Source organism: Scomber scombrus, chromosome 17 (assembly GCF_963691925.1).
Source record: "Scomber scombrus chromosome 17, fScoSco1.1, whole genome shotgun sequence".
NCBI lineage: Eukaryota > Metazoa > Chordata > Actinopteri > Scombriformes > Scombridae > Scomber > Scomber scombrus.
In genome coordinates this window covers 16,348,443-16,366,059 of record NC_084986.1, presented here as the reverse complement: position 1 = coordinate 16,366,059, position 17,617 = coordinate 16,348,443, and the positions used below count along the sequence as shown (strand labels likewise).

Below are 17,617 nucleotides of genomic sequence, written 5' to 3'. Positions count from 1 at the left end.
CTCTGTCATCTCTCCTACCTATCTCACCGACTGCCTGACGCTCTTCCTCTCCAGCTTATAATTGGATTTGAGTCTGGGATCGTGGTCCTGTGGGATCTGAAATCAAAGAAGGCCGACTATCGCTACACTTACGATGAGGTAGGCAAATCTCCCCGATTTCCTTTCTTCTCAAACAACTTTCAGTCATTCTTACCACTTCTGACTGTCTTTGATACAAACGTAGGAAATGAAATGACATATTCATGAACCAAACTGTATACAGTGTGTGTGTGTGTGTGTGTGTGTGTGTGTGTGTGTGTGTGTGTGTGTGTGTGTGTGTGTGTGTGTGTGTGTGTGTGTGTGTGTGTGTGTGTGTGTAGACAGTTAATTCCTAGAGCAAACCTAGAGTATGAGATAGCTTTTACTACAGTTGGCAAGGCTTGTGAGTTGAGCCTGTGGATGTACAGCACACATACAGATGAAGCCACTAGAAATTTCCCCTGTTTCCGTGATGGCTCCTTGACCGCCCCTTGATAGGTCCTTGACTGGCCGATAATGGAAGCAGGGGGGAAATGCGATGACGTGTCAATGAGGCCCCGACTGGAAACGCCCCTAAACTGCCTGAGTGAAAACCAGTTGCAATGCTTCATTTTTCCACGGGGAGGCGCAGGTATTAGTGCAGGAGACCCGAGTTAGTTTTACACACTAATATAACTTGTATTTACTTCTATTCTTCTTCATAAAGTAGCCTTATACTATATGTTGTTGTTATTGTCACTGTATCGTCACTATGTGTCTGTGTAATGCTGCTGCTACACTATAATTTCCCAGCTTGGGATCAATAACGTATATCTATCTATCTATCTATCTATCTATCTATCTATCTATCTATCTAATGAAGGGTGCAATATAGTTCAATCCATTAGAAGGATGCAATTGAAGCTGCTGTGCGCCGGTAAAACACAACACAGCTGATCAATTAACAAAAGGCAATATGATTAAAAAGTGCAAGCTTGTTATTCTGAGTCATGCCTGTGTAGTATGCAGTACTAGATACTAGTGTAAAAAAGACTCTAGTAAAAGCAGACGTCCTGATTCAACTCTTTACTCCAGTAAAAGTAAGACTTAGTTTAATGACTTAGAAGTCGCCAAATGACTTACTTTAACGAATTTCGTTAGTTTATATAATGCAGATTTGTAAAATATTACTTTTATGAAGGTCACAGTCACTGACAATAAACTTAGCATTTCATAATTGTGGTAGCAGCGGTGCAGCAGATGTAATGAAGTCCACGCAGCACGCTGGATGCAAACTAATATTAAGCCTTTAGCCTTTTCATTATAATGTCCATGGACATAAACTGAGTTAATTCATTAGAAGAATGCAATTGAAGATACCGTACATTTTACAGGACCTCTGACAAATCATTGTCACTGTCAAACCAAGAAATAGCCCATGTGACATACCCCGTCTAGTGATTCAAAACAGGACGCGCTATTTACTGTAATACATAGTATTTCAATGGACGGTGTAAATAATGTAAATAATGTCACGACTATTTTACTAAGTATTTCTTACTATTATTGTTCTTATAGTTTTTTGTTTGTTCGTTTGTTTTTTTGTATTTATTATTTATTGTTCTTTATTCTTTTCTTATTGCTGCTATTATATTCTGACACTGATACTGGGTTTCCGTTATCCGGTAATTACAAAGTCAAAAGTCAAAATGAAATGAAATGAAATGAATGACGTTGGCGCACAACGGGTTATGAATGGAGGGGGATCTCTCACTCGAGGCACCCCCCGACACGTCACTTTCTCGTAGCCAATCGTAAGCCCTGTTGAGACCGACTGGTTTACACAATCCTTCTCCTGTCGGATTACCTCCGAAATCATCATCCAGCGTGTCATTGTCAAAAGAAAGTAAAATAGATAAAACTTTGAACTCGCTTGAGAAAACACGTCTCTGTCCGTGCAGCTAACATTAACCTCAGCTCCAGTGAGTCTGTTCAATACTTTTATTTTATTGGCAATATGTTATAAAACATAATTGTTAAAATAATTTGATCATAATGAGAGCAGGCATAATAGAGCCGTGGGAGGAAAAATTCAAAGGATTCACAGTTTGCCAGGAGACATGCACAGGTGTGGGGGGAGGGGGGCATTCGCTTTGAAAGACAATGGAACAGGCTCCCAACCATCCCCCCAAACCCATCATCACCCCGCCAAATCCGCACCCCTTCTCAGAAAGTACTGTAGTTGCAACGGCCATGAACACTCTTGCGTGATTTGTGTGGCAATGGAACCAAATAGCCCATTAAGCCCAAACAAAAAGTTAAGCAATGATAATGCTAATAAAGTGGATGGGCTTACCTGACTTACAGCATGCACTGAATAGACCGGGGTTGGCTTGCACATTTTTCAACAATTCTACAATTCACAAATTAGCAGACGCTGAACTACTCATTCTCAGTTTTAGCACTCTGGCATAATTTGTGTGAGAATATTCAAACCAGCATCAAATGAAAGGTTAATCATCCTGTAAATTCCTTGTTTTTACGTTTGTTTCTAATTTCTCACTGTCAAATGTTTATTTTCATATAAATAAAGCTGCGTTGCCTTGTCTTGCCTTGCCTAAAATCAAATACAGTCGTTTACGTTTTTCCATTTCGTATAATTGAAATATGAAAAGCAATTTGTCTTTCTTTTTTGTGTTAGATTCAAAACAAATAACAAAATAATCAGTCAGTAGGCTATTTAATTTTTTGATTTGAAAATGTGTTCCGATTTTTTGCAGTATGAACTCTTGCCAAATCCTGTCACGCACACTTTGTTTCTCTTTCTAGCACAAACATCCCATTCATTTTCCTTTCTTCACTGCTAAACAATAAAAACACTCTAAAAAAAAATACTCTACAGGCAAACACACTTCCTGTTAACCAAGAGAACATCATTAAACACATATTAAACTAATGGCACATAGCAGAGAACCAGAGAATTATCGGTCAAGATTTGATTTCCATCATTTAACAACCTGAAGGTTGTAAAGTCAGTTTTTTCCGGGCTGTATGCATTTACTTAACAAAGTTATGAAAATGCAGTTTTTCCGCTGAAAACATTGTCAATAAGTAACTGCTGCTGCAAAGACTCGAACCCAGGTCTCCCGCACTAATGACGGACACGCTGCCCGTTACGCCACCGCTCCGGTCCTACGTTATAACATGTCTAACTGAGAAACTTACGCTTGTATGCATTCACTGAGGAAAGATTATGAAAATATAATACAACTTTCCCGCCAGAAATGTCTTTAGAACAAACATAAGATATGAAACCTTTCTAAATTCGCCCTTTTCTGTTGGCGTGGAAGATGAATACCCGCCATGTTTTCACGTTGTTATAGGCTACGTGTAGGGTGCAAATAGACACTCCGCATTTTTTATTCAAGATAGTCATGTATCTGTGTCTGCAAATTGTTTGCTCAGTCATGGTCTCTCTTGAAATTTAAAATATTTTTTCTAAGTTGTGGTGCGTGCATATAAAAAGTCAGTGGGTTACGTTAGGTAGTAAGTAAGTTTACTGGTTCGGATGACCAGTAAAAATTCATAGAATATGTGGGCTATTCTGTGACAGAAGCGCCATCACCTGGTCATACCCTGTATTACAATGAATAGGTTGGTTTACAGGAAAAGATAGACACGCCCAGGAGAAGGAGGGGGTTGCTTAGTCGGCTGGCAGCCGGCTGGGAGTCAGCTGCCATTCAGCTGGCTTTCAGCTTGAACGGGAACTTTCAAGGGGCTTCATCTGTACACATTCTGTACATATGCAAGACACACAACTCTGAGTGTGACTCCTCTATCATCTGAGTTTCAATGGTAATGATCATATAGAAAGAGACTGCTGACTAAGAAGGATTTCAACTTTGTACTTCCTGTTTCGTACAGATGGGTAGAGGGTGACGGATCTGTCTTCACGGATAATAGCGTCTCTTCAATGTGCTGTTTAATGAAGATTAAGCTGAAATTACAGTTTTACAGCCAACTATAAGTGAAGTCACCAACTGACTTTGTGCTATACAGCTATGAAAAAAATAAAAAAACTCATCATAATACTTACTTAATGTAACAGTTGTTTCCAGTACGAATGCATGAAATACAAGTAACTTGTCTAAATGAAAACTCTTTTTTCGACTAGCGTTGTGGTACCCACCAAAGAAAAGATATAAGTAGTGCTAGTTATAAATAAGAACTGTTTGTAAAATGCACATTTTCACAATTTCTTCATTTAAACAGCACTGTGTAGTGTGCCATGTGTTCATGTCTCCAGACTAAGGCTGCAAGGCTGCACTGTGATTTTGCTTGCATATTATGGTTGTAAAAAGGGCAGCTTCATTTTGTAAAAGGTCCACCTTTTTAAAGCACTGAGTCATGTGGCTTTATTGGCTTCCCCAGAGGCAACAGTGTGTGTGTGTCTGTCTATAAATAAAAGCAACAATAAAAAAGAGACACAGTGTCAGAGTGTCCAAGCTCCCCTCTGGACTTGGCATATGTCAAACCTACACTGTGGTATACAAATTCAATCTGTACCACATGATACATTACCATTCCCTACATCCATTACAGTTATCTTCACCATCTGTTACCTGTGACTGATTTGCATGCAAAATCTAATTTCTTGATAAATTGAAAATGCCAAATTTTATTTATACTCATGTAGTTGCTGTATTTGGATTGTTTTATGATCTATTATAAATGCGAGAAAATATGTGGCCGTCTATGGTTTTTGGTCAATTGAATATTCAGAAAATCTTGGGCCCATTTACAGTCAGTGTATGTGCTTCAGCTTGATCTCAGTGCAGTCTGACTTCCCTCAGTCCATGGTTTTGTGTCTTATTGAGAGTTGAATATAGGAGGTCTCATTCATAAACCTGTACTTGAGGTTTAAGCTGACTGAATGGCCGTGAGCATGCTTACACCGAAACACGGGCACAGTTAACATGTACATGGTCATGCAGCAGTGTCCATGGTACTTAGACACAGAGCCAAACCGCCTGTTTAAGATAATGAGATTATCGTAACGCTCATGCTGGTGTTCACCTCATTGGCAGTGCTGTGGTGCTCTAAGCACGTAGAGATAAGAGTCACCAAGGACTACATAGACAGAGGAAAGAGTGGATTTTGCATGTTCAGTATGTACTGTATCTATCTCTCTCTCTCTCTCTCTCTCTCTCTCTCTCTCTCTCTTGCTCTCTCTGTGCCTTTACTCTGTCTCCTTCTCTCAGATAAGCTAATATTCTGCCGCTGCTCCTGGGGCATTACAGTCTCTAGTATTGAATCTCCCATGGGAGCTCATCTCTTCTGTCCAAACTCCTTCAGTTACACCTCTCGAGAGACTGGGGGCTGAGTGGGTGGGGGCTCAGGGGAGAGGGATGTGTGGGGACTTGTGCTCCTGATTTCACTCACTATGATTTACTCTGACGAAGCGAAAGAGCCGGCAATACACAGCCATTCTTTCCTCTGTTTTGGAATGTCTTGAGGTTATTTCCCCCCGGATAATACATCCAAATGGTTTTCATAGTCAGATATCTTTAAAGTTTTATTTGGCCCCAAACCAGTCTCCAAGGTCACTAAAGAAAATCATTGCATACTGCTGTGGGGCATCACTAGTGAAATGTTGTTATGATTTATGGCACGACTTCTCTAATATCACTGTTGCGGACAGGGCTGGAGACAAAACTGATGAAATGGACTGAAGTGCTGTGGGAGATTTATCCTGTTGTGTTTATAAGTGTAAATACGTGTTTTGCTTGCTGTAATCATTCATTATACTCATATTGGACTTTAAAAGGTTCCTTCCTAATATTCTTTAAATGTAAATGGTGGACAATCTACACAGGCCTCGTTTTGTGAAAAACTGTACATTTGTCAGCCATCCAAGTTAGTCAAATGAAGTGGGTATCTTCCAAAGTCACATTTTTTAGAATATAATTCACTTCTTGTGTTCCCTATGACAGTGTTACATTTATATGAGCTGTGGTGGCACAATAGTAACAAAATGATGGTTGGTTTGGTCATCAAAAGGACTAACTTTGGAAGTTATCCACTTATTAAAATACATTTTTGCACAAAAGATGGACTGTGGATTTTGTCCAACATTACTTGCACTGATAGCTTGATAGGAGGGGATCTTTCAAAGGGCAGTATTAAAGACCCCCTTCAATGAAAATTAAGTTTTTAACTTTAACATGTCCATATGGCACTTTTCATATGCTACAAGACATATCAGGAGTAATAACAGGAGAAATAAGTAGTGAATGCCATAGCTGAGCATTTCTAGTTTGAAACTGCAGTGTACAATCTAACAATCTAAAAAAACAGGGATTCGATCAGGCAAGAATTCATATGTCACAAATCTAAGGAACCAATTATTAATAATTAAAGATAATTATATGCAGAGTCTACCTCAACTGGTTTTCCCCTAGCAACCCTTTGAATTGAAAAGCTGAGTCCAGCATATTGCCATTTAGCCAAGTTTCTGTCAGAAGAAAAGTAGAACTGTGTCTCATCTCCCGATGAATGTTCAGGCTCAGTCGGATCAGATCCATTTTGTTACTCAGTGAATGAACGTTGACCAGAAAGAGTGTTGGAATGGCTGGCCTGGTTGCGTTAGCTTTTAGCTTGGCTAACAGACCGGCCTGCTATCCCCTCTTCTGCTTCCATGCACACCGCTTCCTCTTGCCTCTAAGCCATTGTAGTCTGCTATGCAAGTTCGCTGCTGCAGGACATTGTGTCCTTAGGAGCTGCAGCCTGCTGAACGCCATTCTGTGCTTTGGAGGAAGTTGTTGGTAATGTTCAAGAGTTCGGTTGGGCTGTACCTTGTTGGCATAGTCACACTGGTCATGTTATCTGCACACTAACTCATGTTAAGACAAGAGTCCCTAACAGTCCCTACCCATAAGCAGGAGCCAGAGAAGCTGTTTTGCATATTCATAGATTTTAATGAAGGGTTAGGGTTAGGGCCTTTTACAGAAAGCAAGCAGAGTTCCAAGCGGAGTATCCTTATATGTCTCAATATATGTCAGGAGGAATGATTACAGCAAGCAAAACCTTCTACAATGTTCATGTTCAGTGCACCTGACTGTTGTTTTATGATAGACCTGAAAAATTGTGACCCTATCCTTTAAGGCTTCAGAGTATACAAGAACTTTGCAAAAATATTTACTACATACATATTGATGGGATCAGTGTAAAAGTAGTTATGTGGAAGGTTTTACTATGTTGGATGATGACATAGACAGTGAACTTCCAACATCAAGATGGTTGCTATGGATACACAGGTCTAATTTGATTTCCAGATATAGATGTTTTACTTTACATAGCTCATTTCTGTCATCGAACATACATTTAACATCACATGTCTATAAGACACATGTAATGCATTGATCAGTAGGTACAATTGAAATTGTTTGCTGTCATTGCCTGACATCATAAATGTTTGCAAATTCCATATCTGTATGGCTTCTGCAAACAATGCGGTCGGGTGAAATAACGTTTTACAGCTATAAAACCCATTGCAAGCTATATTCTTCTTCCTGTGAGCTCCCTCTCCTGCTGGGAGCTTTTATTCAAACACTATTTGCCTAGAAGCTCACTGTCAAGTACCAAAGTTGTCGACTGATATGAACATGAGCTTTTCCTCTTCTTTTTTCAACAGCAGAGTAAGGCGGCAGACCATGCAGTAATGGATTATGATGGACTTTGGAATAGGCATGTTTAAGGCATATTTTAGTTCTGATGGAAATTTGTGGATGTTTAAACAAGCAGAAGGCAGTCTGTGGTTTGGGATTTCCAAGTTTAAATGCTCTTTGTGAGTGATGTTGGCTCCTGTGTTCTTGGCACATTTTTACCCATTCTTGCAAAAGTTCTCACACAACGTCAGCAAATAAGGTGCTCGTGAGGGAAGCAGTGAAATTGTTTTCAACTCAAATGAAGACAGCATTTGTGAGTTGTAGACGATGTCAGAATGCAGAAATGTCAGCAAGTCAAGGGACATAACCTGGCTCCTAGACAACAACAAAGTTTCAGGGAGAGTTTAGACAAACAGCAGAGACAATAAAACTTCAGTTTTTAAAAGCTCCCAAAGAGCTGAGAGAGCATGCCTTCCACTTTTGTGTCTTTCAGTGGATTGTCTATTATTAGGATCATCAGTTTGGGTTTCCAGTGAGTGCTAGCCAGAGAGTATCTGTCACGCTGACCCTGCTCCACTCTCCATCGTCTGAGTCAAAACCTTAGTCATAGTCCAGCCTGATGAATGTTTGATATCACAGCCAGATTGGGATCTCTTCACCCCTCCTTCACCCCCTGTTTGTCTTGTGGTGGCCGTTACTTGTCCGTGTCACACAATGGTTCATTATTCAGTAATTCTGTCCATACAAACACAAGTTTCCTGCCCAGTTTCCTCCATCACAGCTCAATCATTTGAATTTAATTTTTTCCACATTATTTTCCTGTAATGTTTTGTTTATTTCCTCTCCTTCTGTATCTCTTTTTTATCTAATTTTGACTCTGCTCCACTTTTACTCCATTTGCCCCCCCCCTCTCTCTCTTTCTGTGTGATCTCACTCCCTGACTGTCCTTCTGTCATGTCTTTTTGTCTTATTCTCTCCATCAAATCATGGAAAGAGACCAGCAGTTTGTGCTGCGAGGCCCAGTAACTCAGATGAAGATACAAAATTGGCAGTTACCTCTGGTGTGAAGTGCTGTGCAACTGCAAAGATCATATCTGTGACAACCAAGAATCTGTTTCCATATCATAAAACAAAGATTTTGTTCCAAAAAAAGGGTGCACAAACATGCCCCAAACTGTGACATAGTATGTACTTCAACAGAGAATCTGCACCAAAACACAATAAGTTGTGGGGTAAAATGTTTGCTTCAGTTCTATGAGCTATTAATGAAAGCCAACAGTAACACAGTAAAACGTTCAAACTAATTCCAGAAACTATGAAGCATTAATTACGTAATTTCCAACTAGTTAAAAAAGATGTTACTGCTTCAGCTCTGGATGAATTAATGTGAACATATGTGACAGGTTAGGGTTAGGGTGACAGAATTCATATAGTAAAGACCGTGACTGCATTTTCAGACTTAAACTAGGTAGTTGACAACAAATTATTAGCACTTTTTAAAACTTAGTTCCTGATAGGCGACATTCTCCTCAACATACAATTCATTTTAATACATTATCAGAACGTTTTTGTGATATTCTTTTTGATAGAAAGCTCAGTTGACTCCATTTGATATTTCCTTGTGCAGTAAATCCCTCCCATCTGGTCGTCTAAGAAGATTAAAAGCAAATGCTATATATTATTGTCTGTCAAGTCTATCTGACACATGCCTGGCTTCATTAGGAAGTATTCTCTTTCCCACTTAAGACCTGCTGTGAATACAGACAGATATCTTAACTATTCATAGCTGATGGGTCATTTGGCAAGTCTGGTGCAATATCCATTAGTGGATAGAATATCCTTCTTTATATGATGGTCAGTCTCTGTGGGGCTTTTATTCGTCATAGTATTAATGTTGTTGCAAGAATACAAAGACTTGGGGGGGTAGATTCCCACATACGACTCTGACATTCAATGTTTGTTGATCAATTATTTTTGTAATGTCATTCCCAACAAAAATGTGGATGGGCTTGGTTTATTGTGACTGATTTCTAAAGCTGGAGACTTTACTTTCTAGATCCAAAGTGAAATTACTGGAGGGTTTGCAATCAAATTCAGTACATGATGAATCTAAACTGTTTACTGCCTATTGTGTCATCCCTTGGACGCTAGCACAATATAAATTATTCATGGACTGCTGTTAAAAAAATTATAGAAGAACATGAAATATATGTATTGATAGAGTAGACTCTCATCTTCTAAGTGATTGTGGTTATTTGAAAAACAATGTTTTGTCCTTTTAAGTAATCAACACATAGTATACACTTAAAGCCTGTTATATACTTTGTTGATGTTTGTCTACCCTTAAAGCAGTCTGGCAGCCTAAAAATGTCATGAATCTTTGAAAGGTTTATGTCTAGCGTCACCCCAAGAATCCAATGATCACAAATAGTCAAGTTTTTTACTTTAGGCAGGCCTTGACTTTTCATCCAACATCACCAGTGAGTCAATATCTCTACTTGGCTAACACTTCATGAGAGAATACGTCCAAAACTAAGGACTGAATTCTTTTGAGTCTGTTTTGTACTTGCATTTTTTCCTTCCTCCAATTAAAATCTATGATGGCATATCATATTTTTTTGATACAGAAGACATCTTAATTGGTAAATAGAAGCTCACAGGGGCTTGTTTCTTTAAGAGCTTATATAATAGCAAACAGAATGGATTTCATGTTCTGAAAACAAAAATGGATTGCTCTATGGAAATCACTGTTGACATACTTGCCCCCAAATGCTTGTTTTTTAGATTAAGCTTTTTTTTGGTTGAATGTTTTTCTACTTGAACTGAATTATCATTGCAGTGAGAGACTGTGTGTGCGCGAGTGTGCGTGTGTTAAGGGCACTTTAGGGCTAAGCTGTCTTTGTGTCCCAGTGTGGCACATTGCTGGCAGAAGCTATTCTAATTATGTCTGTGATATGCATGCTTAGGCGTACGTCTATTTTCCTTCACCAATCTCATTTTGTGTGTTATTTTTGGTCTTTGTCTTTGTGTGTGTGTGTGTGTGTGTGTGTGTGTGTGTGTGTGTGTGTGTGTGTGTTTGTGTGTGTGTGTGTGTGTGTATTTTATATTTGTGCATATTTGTGGGGACACACTTGCTTGTGTGTGTGACTCTAATAAGTGTTGACTGAATTATCTCATCCCCTAATCCCCCAAAGACCAATCTGTGAAAACTGACCTAATGTAATGAATCATGAAATTTTCTTTTTTTAATTGGTATTGTTTGATATGATAAGTGCCATGTGTTTCAATTACCCTTCTCATTTTCCAATTAAGCACAGTGCATTGTTGCCTAACGGGACTGTCACGGTGAACAATGCACTGATAGAGGTCCATAACTCAGTCTATCACTGTCAGGGCATTTCTGATGGCTGAATGAGGGCTATTTATCTCATAAAAAGTGTGAGACGTTTTAGTGTTTAGCATTGTATAGAGTATCTGCTACTCAAATCCTCCATCTGGGCCACAGCCAACATCTAATACCCTCCTTCACTAGTGTCAGAATTAATTAACATGTGTCTTCAAAACAACTTTTATCTAAAATGTTAGCAATATTACTTAAATATGAACATTTAATTTCATTATACTGATTTCTGGACCTAAATCTATTTTCCATCCAGTCATACAATATATTTATTATTTAACTGTGATTCCTGGATTTGATTGCGAAAATGTTCACAGACTCTGAACTACATCCACATCACCTGGCACTGCACACCGGTGAATCACTTCTGGCAACAAATCCTTGACAATCTCTCTCTCCTTCTGGGCTGCTGCATCCCACCATCACTGCCACTTTGCCAACAAGGACACACATCCTGCATCGTTTTAAATAAGACATCTAAGTGGTTACTCATCATGCCTCTAATTACTTCCAAGAAAACCGGAAATCATGAAACTTCACGACTGAAAAAACACTTGAAGAAATAAGATATTGTAGGTTCAGAGTTGAAGTCATGTTTAGTTTCTGTGTCTTTGTGGGAGTGGAAGGGGGCATGTCATTAAGTGTATCATAAAATAAGTGAGTATGTATGTCTATACAGCATGATGTCACATAACCAGACCCCTGGTCTCATCAAGCCCACAGTGACCTGGAGGAAACTATACTGAAAAGCAGGATAATGAGACCTCTGAAAACCCTCAGGGCTGTTTTCTGAGAGCACTCACCTCAGGAGGCTCTTGTTGTTTTGCCTACAAATATATTCTCTATTAAGTTGAACCGTGTGAGTTTGAGGTCTGGCCATGTAAAACAATGTGAAGAATACTTTCCCAGGAGGCAATAGATTGGGCTCATTGCCCCATCTAGAACAAATAAGCACATTAAAATGTATTCTGGGACAGATAACATTAGATGCCGACATTCAAACAATTTCATTTGACATAATTTCAGAAAAAACTCTTCAGTGAACCTGACAGGCAGCATCATATATGATTAATGACATACTGAAAGCAAAATTGATATACACATGAATAAATAGCAGTTGTAATTGGAAGAGATCGACTTAACCCGAATGTGCTTTCACATCGACAGCAAGGTAATCATTCATTTCAGATGAGCAACTTGAGACAAAGTGTAGCATTTGTGAGAAAAAGTGATAATGGATGACTGGTGGCAAGTTCAAACCGAAACATTAAGTAGAGCTTTAGCTAAAATGGCAAAAGAGAATGTGTCTCTGAAAGAAAGATTTTTTTTCACCTCGCGACAAAACTGGGCTTGTGTTGGGAGATATTACCGATGCTGCAGGTGTTCTGATAAGAAAAGGCCACAAGCACACGGGTAAAAAATTCATGTGACAAACGCTGTAAAACTGCTTTGGAAGCTGCTGTGAGCTTCACGCAGATTTGGTGCACGTCATCATATTTACTTAATGTCAAAACATTCGCGCAGGTTTAATTATGAGTTATGAAAAGGGCATCAATAAGCAAGGTTGCCCTTTACTGGCATACTTTGGTCATGATTGTGTTTTCAATGATTGCTTGTCAGATGATAAATCATGAGCCTGGCTTCCAATTGCAACAGAACTGTTCAGATGACAGGGCAGATGAGAGGGCAGAGAGGGCACTGTCTCTCAAACCCTTGTCTGTCTTTCTTTGCTTGTCTTGGTGTCAATCTGTCAATTTAGGTCTTTGTTTTTTTCACCTGTGTCTTTGTCTTGATTGTGCAGCCCTGACTCAAAGGTCACTTCCTGAACTTTCCTCTTTTAGTACTGGCTTTTCCAGTAAATACTGTGCACATTGGAACTGTGATTACTTCTATCTCCCATTTTAAGCTTGCTGTTGTTTAAACCCCCACACATAATAATTAATGCACATTTTTCACGACTTTCAACCTCAGTCTTTAAATTGTGATTCCTATGATATTCACTCTGTCACTCTCTGTTTTTCTGCTGAACTAAATACTTTTATTTTAACTTAAATCATAACATGGTTTTAAAATCCATGGCTCCAAATTATACCAGATTAACCTAAATCACCATTTCAACTGTGTTTCAGTTATATTGAATGCTGTAGAGTTTTATTAGGGAATATATCTTTATGAAATAGATTTTTAAATTCATAACCATACTAATACAATTGTCTTGGCATTTCTGAATAAAATTACCTATCCATTCTTGCTTCTCTCCACAATCAGCAAATATGTCATGAAAGGCCATTCATTTATGCCACAGGAAATGCTCTGAAGTCACAGATCAGACCCTTTTATCTCACTTTCACCATCTGTCCTATAGTATATAATCCACAGTCTCGGGTCTTTAACCCACATATGTACATTATGTACCGTATGGCCATGGCAATGCAGCAAACTCATAGTATATAGAAGATAGTGGCACATGATGTTTCATCCTGCTAAACTGTTGTCTTCTCTATTGTTGTTTCCTAGGCGATCCACTCAGTTGCCTGGCATCACGAGGGCAAGCAGTTCATTTGCAGTCACTCAGATGGAACCCTGACCATATGGAACATCAGAGGGCAGGGCAAGCCCATACAGACAATCACCCCTCACGGTAAGGAGAGGTGGATACACACACGCACACACACACACACACACACACACACACACACACACACACACACACACACACACACACACACACACACACACACACACACACACACACACACACACACACTCGTGCACACACACTCATGCACACAGCTGTGTGTTGATCTCTCTTTACTTGGATGGGCTGCTAATTTTTCAACCCTAACCTATGGCAGCGTCTGATATACTAACATACTCCAAGCATATTGTATCGTATTGTTCAGACTATAAGGATCTGAGAGAGCTCCCTCTAGAGCCCTAGAATACACTGCACTGTACAACTGTTTCCACAGGCTGAGCAGCACCCTTTTTGGCTAGTAAACTGAACTTGATGTGTAAAATTGGTGGCGTGCCACTTTAAACATTCCAAGCCACAACAGCTTGAATGTTTGTAGTAGTATTATTAGATAATAAAATTTTGCTAAAGTCTGTAGTTCCAAACCTATTTCCTGAGGTAGGAAATATGAAAAAACTCACAACTGAGCTAATTGAGTCAATTCTTACTATATTATACAAATACTTGCAGATGTTAAAGTTTATGTGAGATAGCAATTATCCTTTCCTGAATTTATTAGTTGACACCTCTAAGTGTGTCAGTTCACATGTGGCATTAGAACACGTCTCCACAATAACCTTAAGTGAACCTGGTCACATTAGGCTAACCACTGTTGCTATTTTTGGGGCTAACCCTCTAAAATATACGCACATTGTGCTGCTATGTTCACAGCTATACGGCTAACTTCATTCTGTGCTCCATTTGCTAGCCTTCTTGTTGTTTCACACTTTATTATGACTCTGTTGGCGTACTAATGAATATGTACTGTGTTTACACGGATGATGTCAGTTGAGAAGTTGGGCCTTTAAGGTGGCCCAGGACACATTTGGTATACACTGCAAAAATGATGTAGCCATATGTGGCCCAGACTACCTCCAAAAGTGGAGCAATCAGATCTCAGTGTGTCACACCTGCACTTAGAGTTAATAGTTATAAGATGCATTCATTCTGCTGCGTCCTATCACTTTGTTTTTTACACTGCAAGTTTTACTACACATATACTGTTCAAATGCTTTTAACTAGCTCAGTCTGTCACATGATCCTTTCTGTACTCATCGTAGCCATCCCACAAGAGTCTCCCTACATGGCTCCCTCATCATTCCCTCATTTCAGTTAGAGGATTATTGTCAGTTCAATTATGTCTTGCCTCTGTTTACTTTACTTTGTGTCTGCATATGCATACATTACTGCTGGTGCACTGATTATTTCCTGCTCACAGTGAGTCTGCTCTTTTGAAGATGTATTTTAATCCATTCTCCTCTGTTTCCCCACACACCTACTCACCCCGCAGAGCAGTTTGACAGTCCACCCAGATGAAGGACCTGGAAGAAATAGTTTTTGTGTGTCTATTTGTGTGTGTGGTGTGTGTGTGTGTGTGCAAGTGTGAGTGCGACAAATGGACAGAGAGAGAAAGAGAGTCAGAAAGAGGAACAAAGAAGGAATTAAATAAAAGGAAAAACAAAAACTTCTAACCAGTTTCTCAAGCTGGTTTTGTGTGTAGGGGATTGCTGAAAGGATTTCACCACACAGGCTTTTTAATTAGTTGTTTCTCCCACAGCCACATGCATAATTAGTTTGGTATTTAATGGGCTATTATGCAAATTCATTTGACAGGTTTAAGTAAGGCTTATAAGTCCTCCTTTAATTGTCTTTTTTAGATATATGTTATTTAGATGTAGTTATTAAAAGTAGCTCTTTATTATACAGACCTGCCTTGTATAACCTGCCTTCAGGCTCTTGAAAAATATTCTAAATATATTCAGCCATGTACTCTGCATTCTGTTACAAAATATGAATAGGTTGGCATACATATGATGGATGTGGAGATTTCCTTAATGTGGACTTCCCCTGCAGTCTGGATAGATGGATCCTGTAAATCATCCATGATTGTCACACTTTCTTTGCATGTCCTTGCCCCTGCATTTGTCTTTTCCTTCTCTGATGAATAGCCTTTTGTTATTTCATGACTGCTGTTCAGAGCGGCATTTTCAGTGCATCCTCTCAGGGGGAAAGAAAACGAGATGACAGGAGATGACGGACCACACAAAGAAGAGAGGGGTTAAAGAGGGAGTGAACTTGCAAACTTAAGTAATTTCTGTTTGTTCTGTTTTTAGGAAAACAGCCCAAGGACGGAAAGAAGCCAGAGCCTTGCAAACCCATTCTCAAAGTGGAATACAAAACCACTAGAAACGGGTAGGTCCCTCACTCTCTGTCTCACACTCGCATGTTTACAGTACAGGGATCAAAAGCTGTTTCCGAGGCAATGTGGCTTAGAAATATGTATGTTCCTCAGACTGGGAGCTAACTGGAACTCGGTGTTGCATCAGTCCAGCTAAATCAACTCTTTATCATTTGCAACCCCTCCTCACCAGCCGTGATGTTGTTACTGTGTAGGTAATAATACACCACTGTGTTCTGATATTAAAATAACTTGAGAGATGAAGGAAATGCCTCTTCATGCAATCAGCATTCTTCACTCTAACCTTGTGTTTGTATATCAGGAAACATTAGGGTGTATTGCACCTATGCTATTATCCAGTTATCCAAAAGAAATGTTGGGCCCTTTTACACTGATTTTCAGCTGTCTGCAAAGAAAGTTGACATTTGTGAATGAAATGTCGTGAAATCTTTGGTTGTAAATCCAAAACGGTTGTTTTAGATTGCACCATTAGATATATGCAAGGACGACCAATATGGAGCTATTGACTGGCTCTACACTGTGGTGTTCTGTCCCCTGCCAGCCAAGCACTTTATTAGAAACACCCGTGCAATCTAATGCAATCCAATTTAAGAGCTCTGCCATAAGTTCTGCTTACAAAGCTAATACATTTTCAGTTTTTGTTGACATTATCAGAAAGGTAATAATTCTACTTTATTAGACCCTGTTTGCATTGGTTTTAAAATATGTCTTGGGCAATTGGATCACAAGTGGACAGCGCTAAATGTAAATGTAAACGAACACCAAGACGCATTGTGATCCAATCACTCAAACCACTTGCTGAGGTGGTCTAGGATGCATTTGTCTACATATCTTTTGTAGTGTAAATGCTAATGTGTCCTGATGTGTCCCCGACAACAACAAGTGTAAACAGCCTCTTATTGAGGTTGTAGTGGGTGGGGGTGGTGTACTGGAGTGCATTATATCAAACAGAGTTCCCTGATATTTTGCCCCTCTAATGTATGTTAATAGGTGGTCAAAATATAAGGAACTTTTCAATTGAATGCATTTAGCACACCACCACCACCCACTACGATTTCAATAAATCAAGAACATAAATCAACTGTAATCAATTTAATTAACATAGCCCCAAATCACAACAGAAGTATATAAAAAGCCACTCATGTCCGTGTTTATGTGTGTGTGTGTGTGTGTGTGTGTGTGTGTGTGTGTGTTGTTCTAGGGAACCCTTCATAATCCTTTCTGGTGGTCTATCCTACGACACGGTGGGCAGGCGGCCCTGTCTTACAGTAATGCACGGGAAGAGTACTGCTGTGCTGGAGATGGACTACCCTATAGTAGACTTCCTCACACTCTGTGAGACACCATACCCTAACGGTCAGTGTGGATGTGTGTTTTGTTGTGGCTGTACACACACATGTTAAGAGTATGTGTGTGTGTGTATGTGTGTGCCTGAGCAGCGATTTGTAATCTTATCATCCTGTCTGAGAATGCATTAGGTTCACACACACACACACACACACACACACACACACACACACACACACACACACACACACACACACACACACACACACACACACAAACACAAATTCACAAACACCTTTGTTTTTTAATTATGTCGGATTGCTTGCCCCTGT

General features: G+C 39.4%; 1 protein-coding gene across 4 annotated transcripts in view; it reads left to right on the top strand.

The window, feature by feature from the left end:
* stxbp5a (syntaxin binding protein 5a (tomosyn)) overlaps positions 1-17,617 on the top strand; it is a 103,451-nt gene that overhangs the window by 64,413 nt on the left and 21,421 nt on the right. For all 4 annotated transcript variants that reach the window (XM_062437148.1, XM_062437150.1, XM_062437151.1 and 1 more), the window contains exons 7-10: positions 55-138; positions 13,582-13,705; positions 15,913-15,991; positions 17,200-17,354. In XM_062437148.1, the coding sequence (XP_062293132.1) occupies positions 55-138; positions 13,582-13,705; positions 15,913-15,991; positions 17,200-17,354 (442 nt within the window). The remainder of the gene's footprint in view (positions 1-54; positions 139-13,581; positions 13,706-15,912; positions 15,992-17,199; positions 17,355-17,617) is intronic.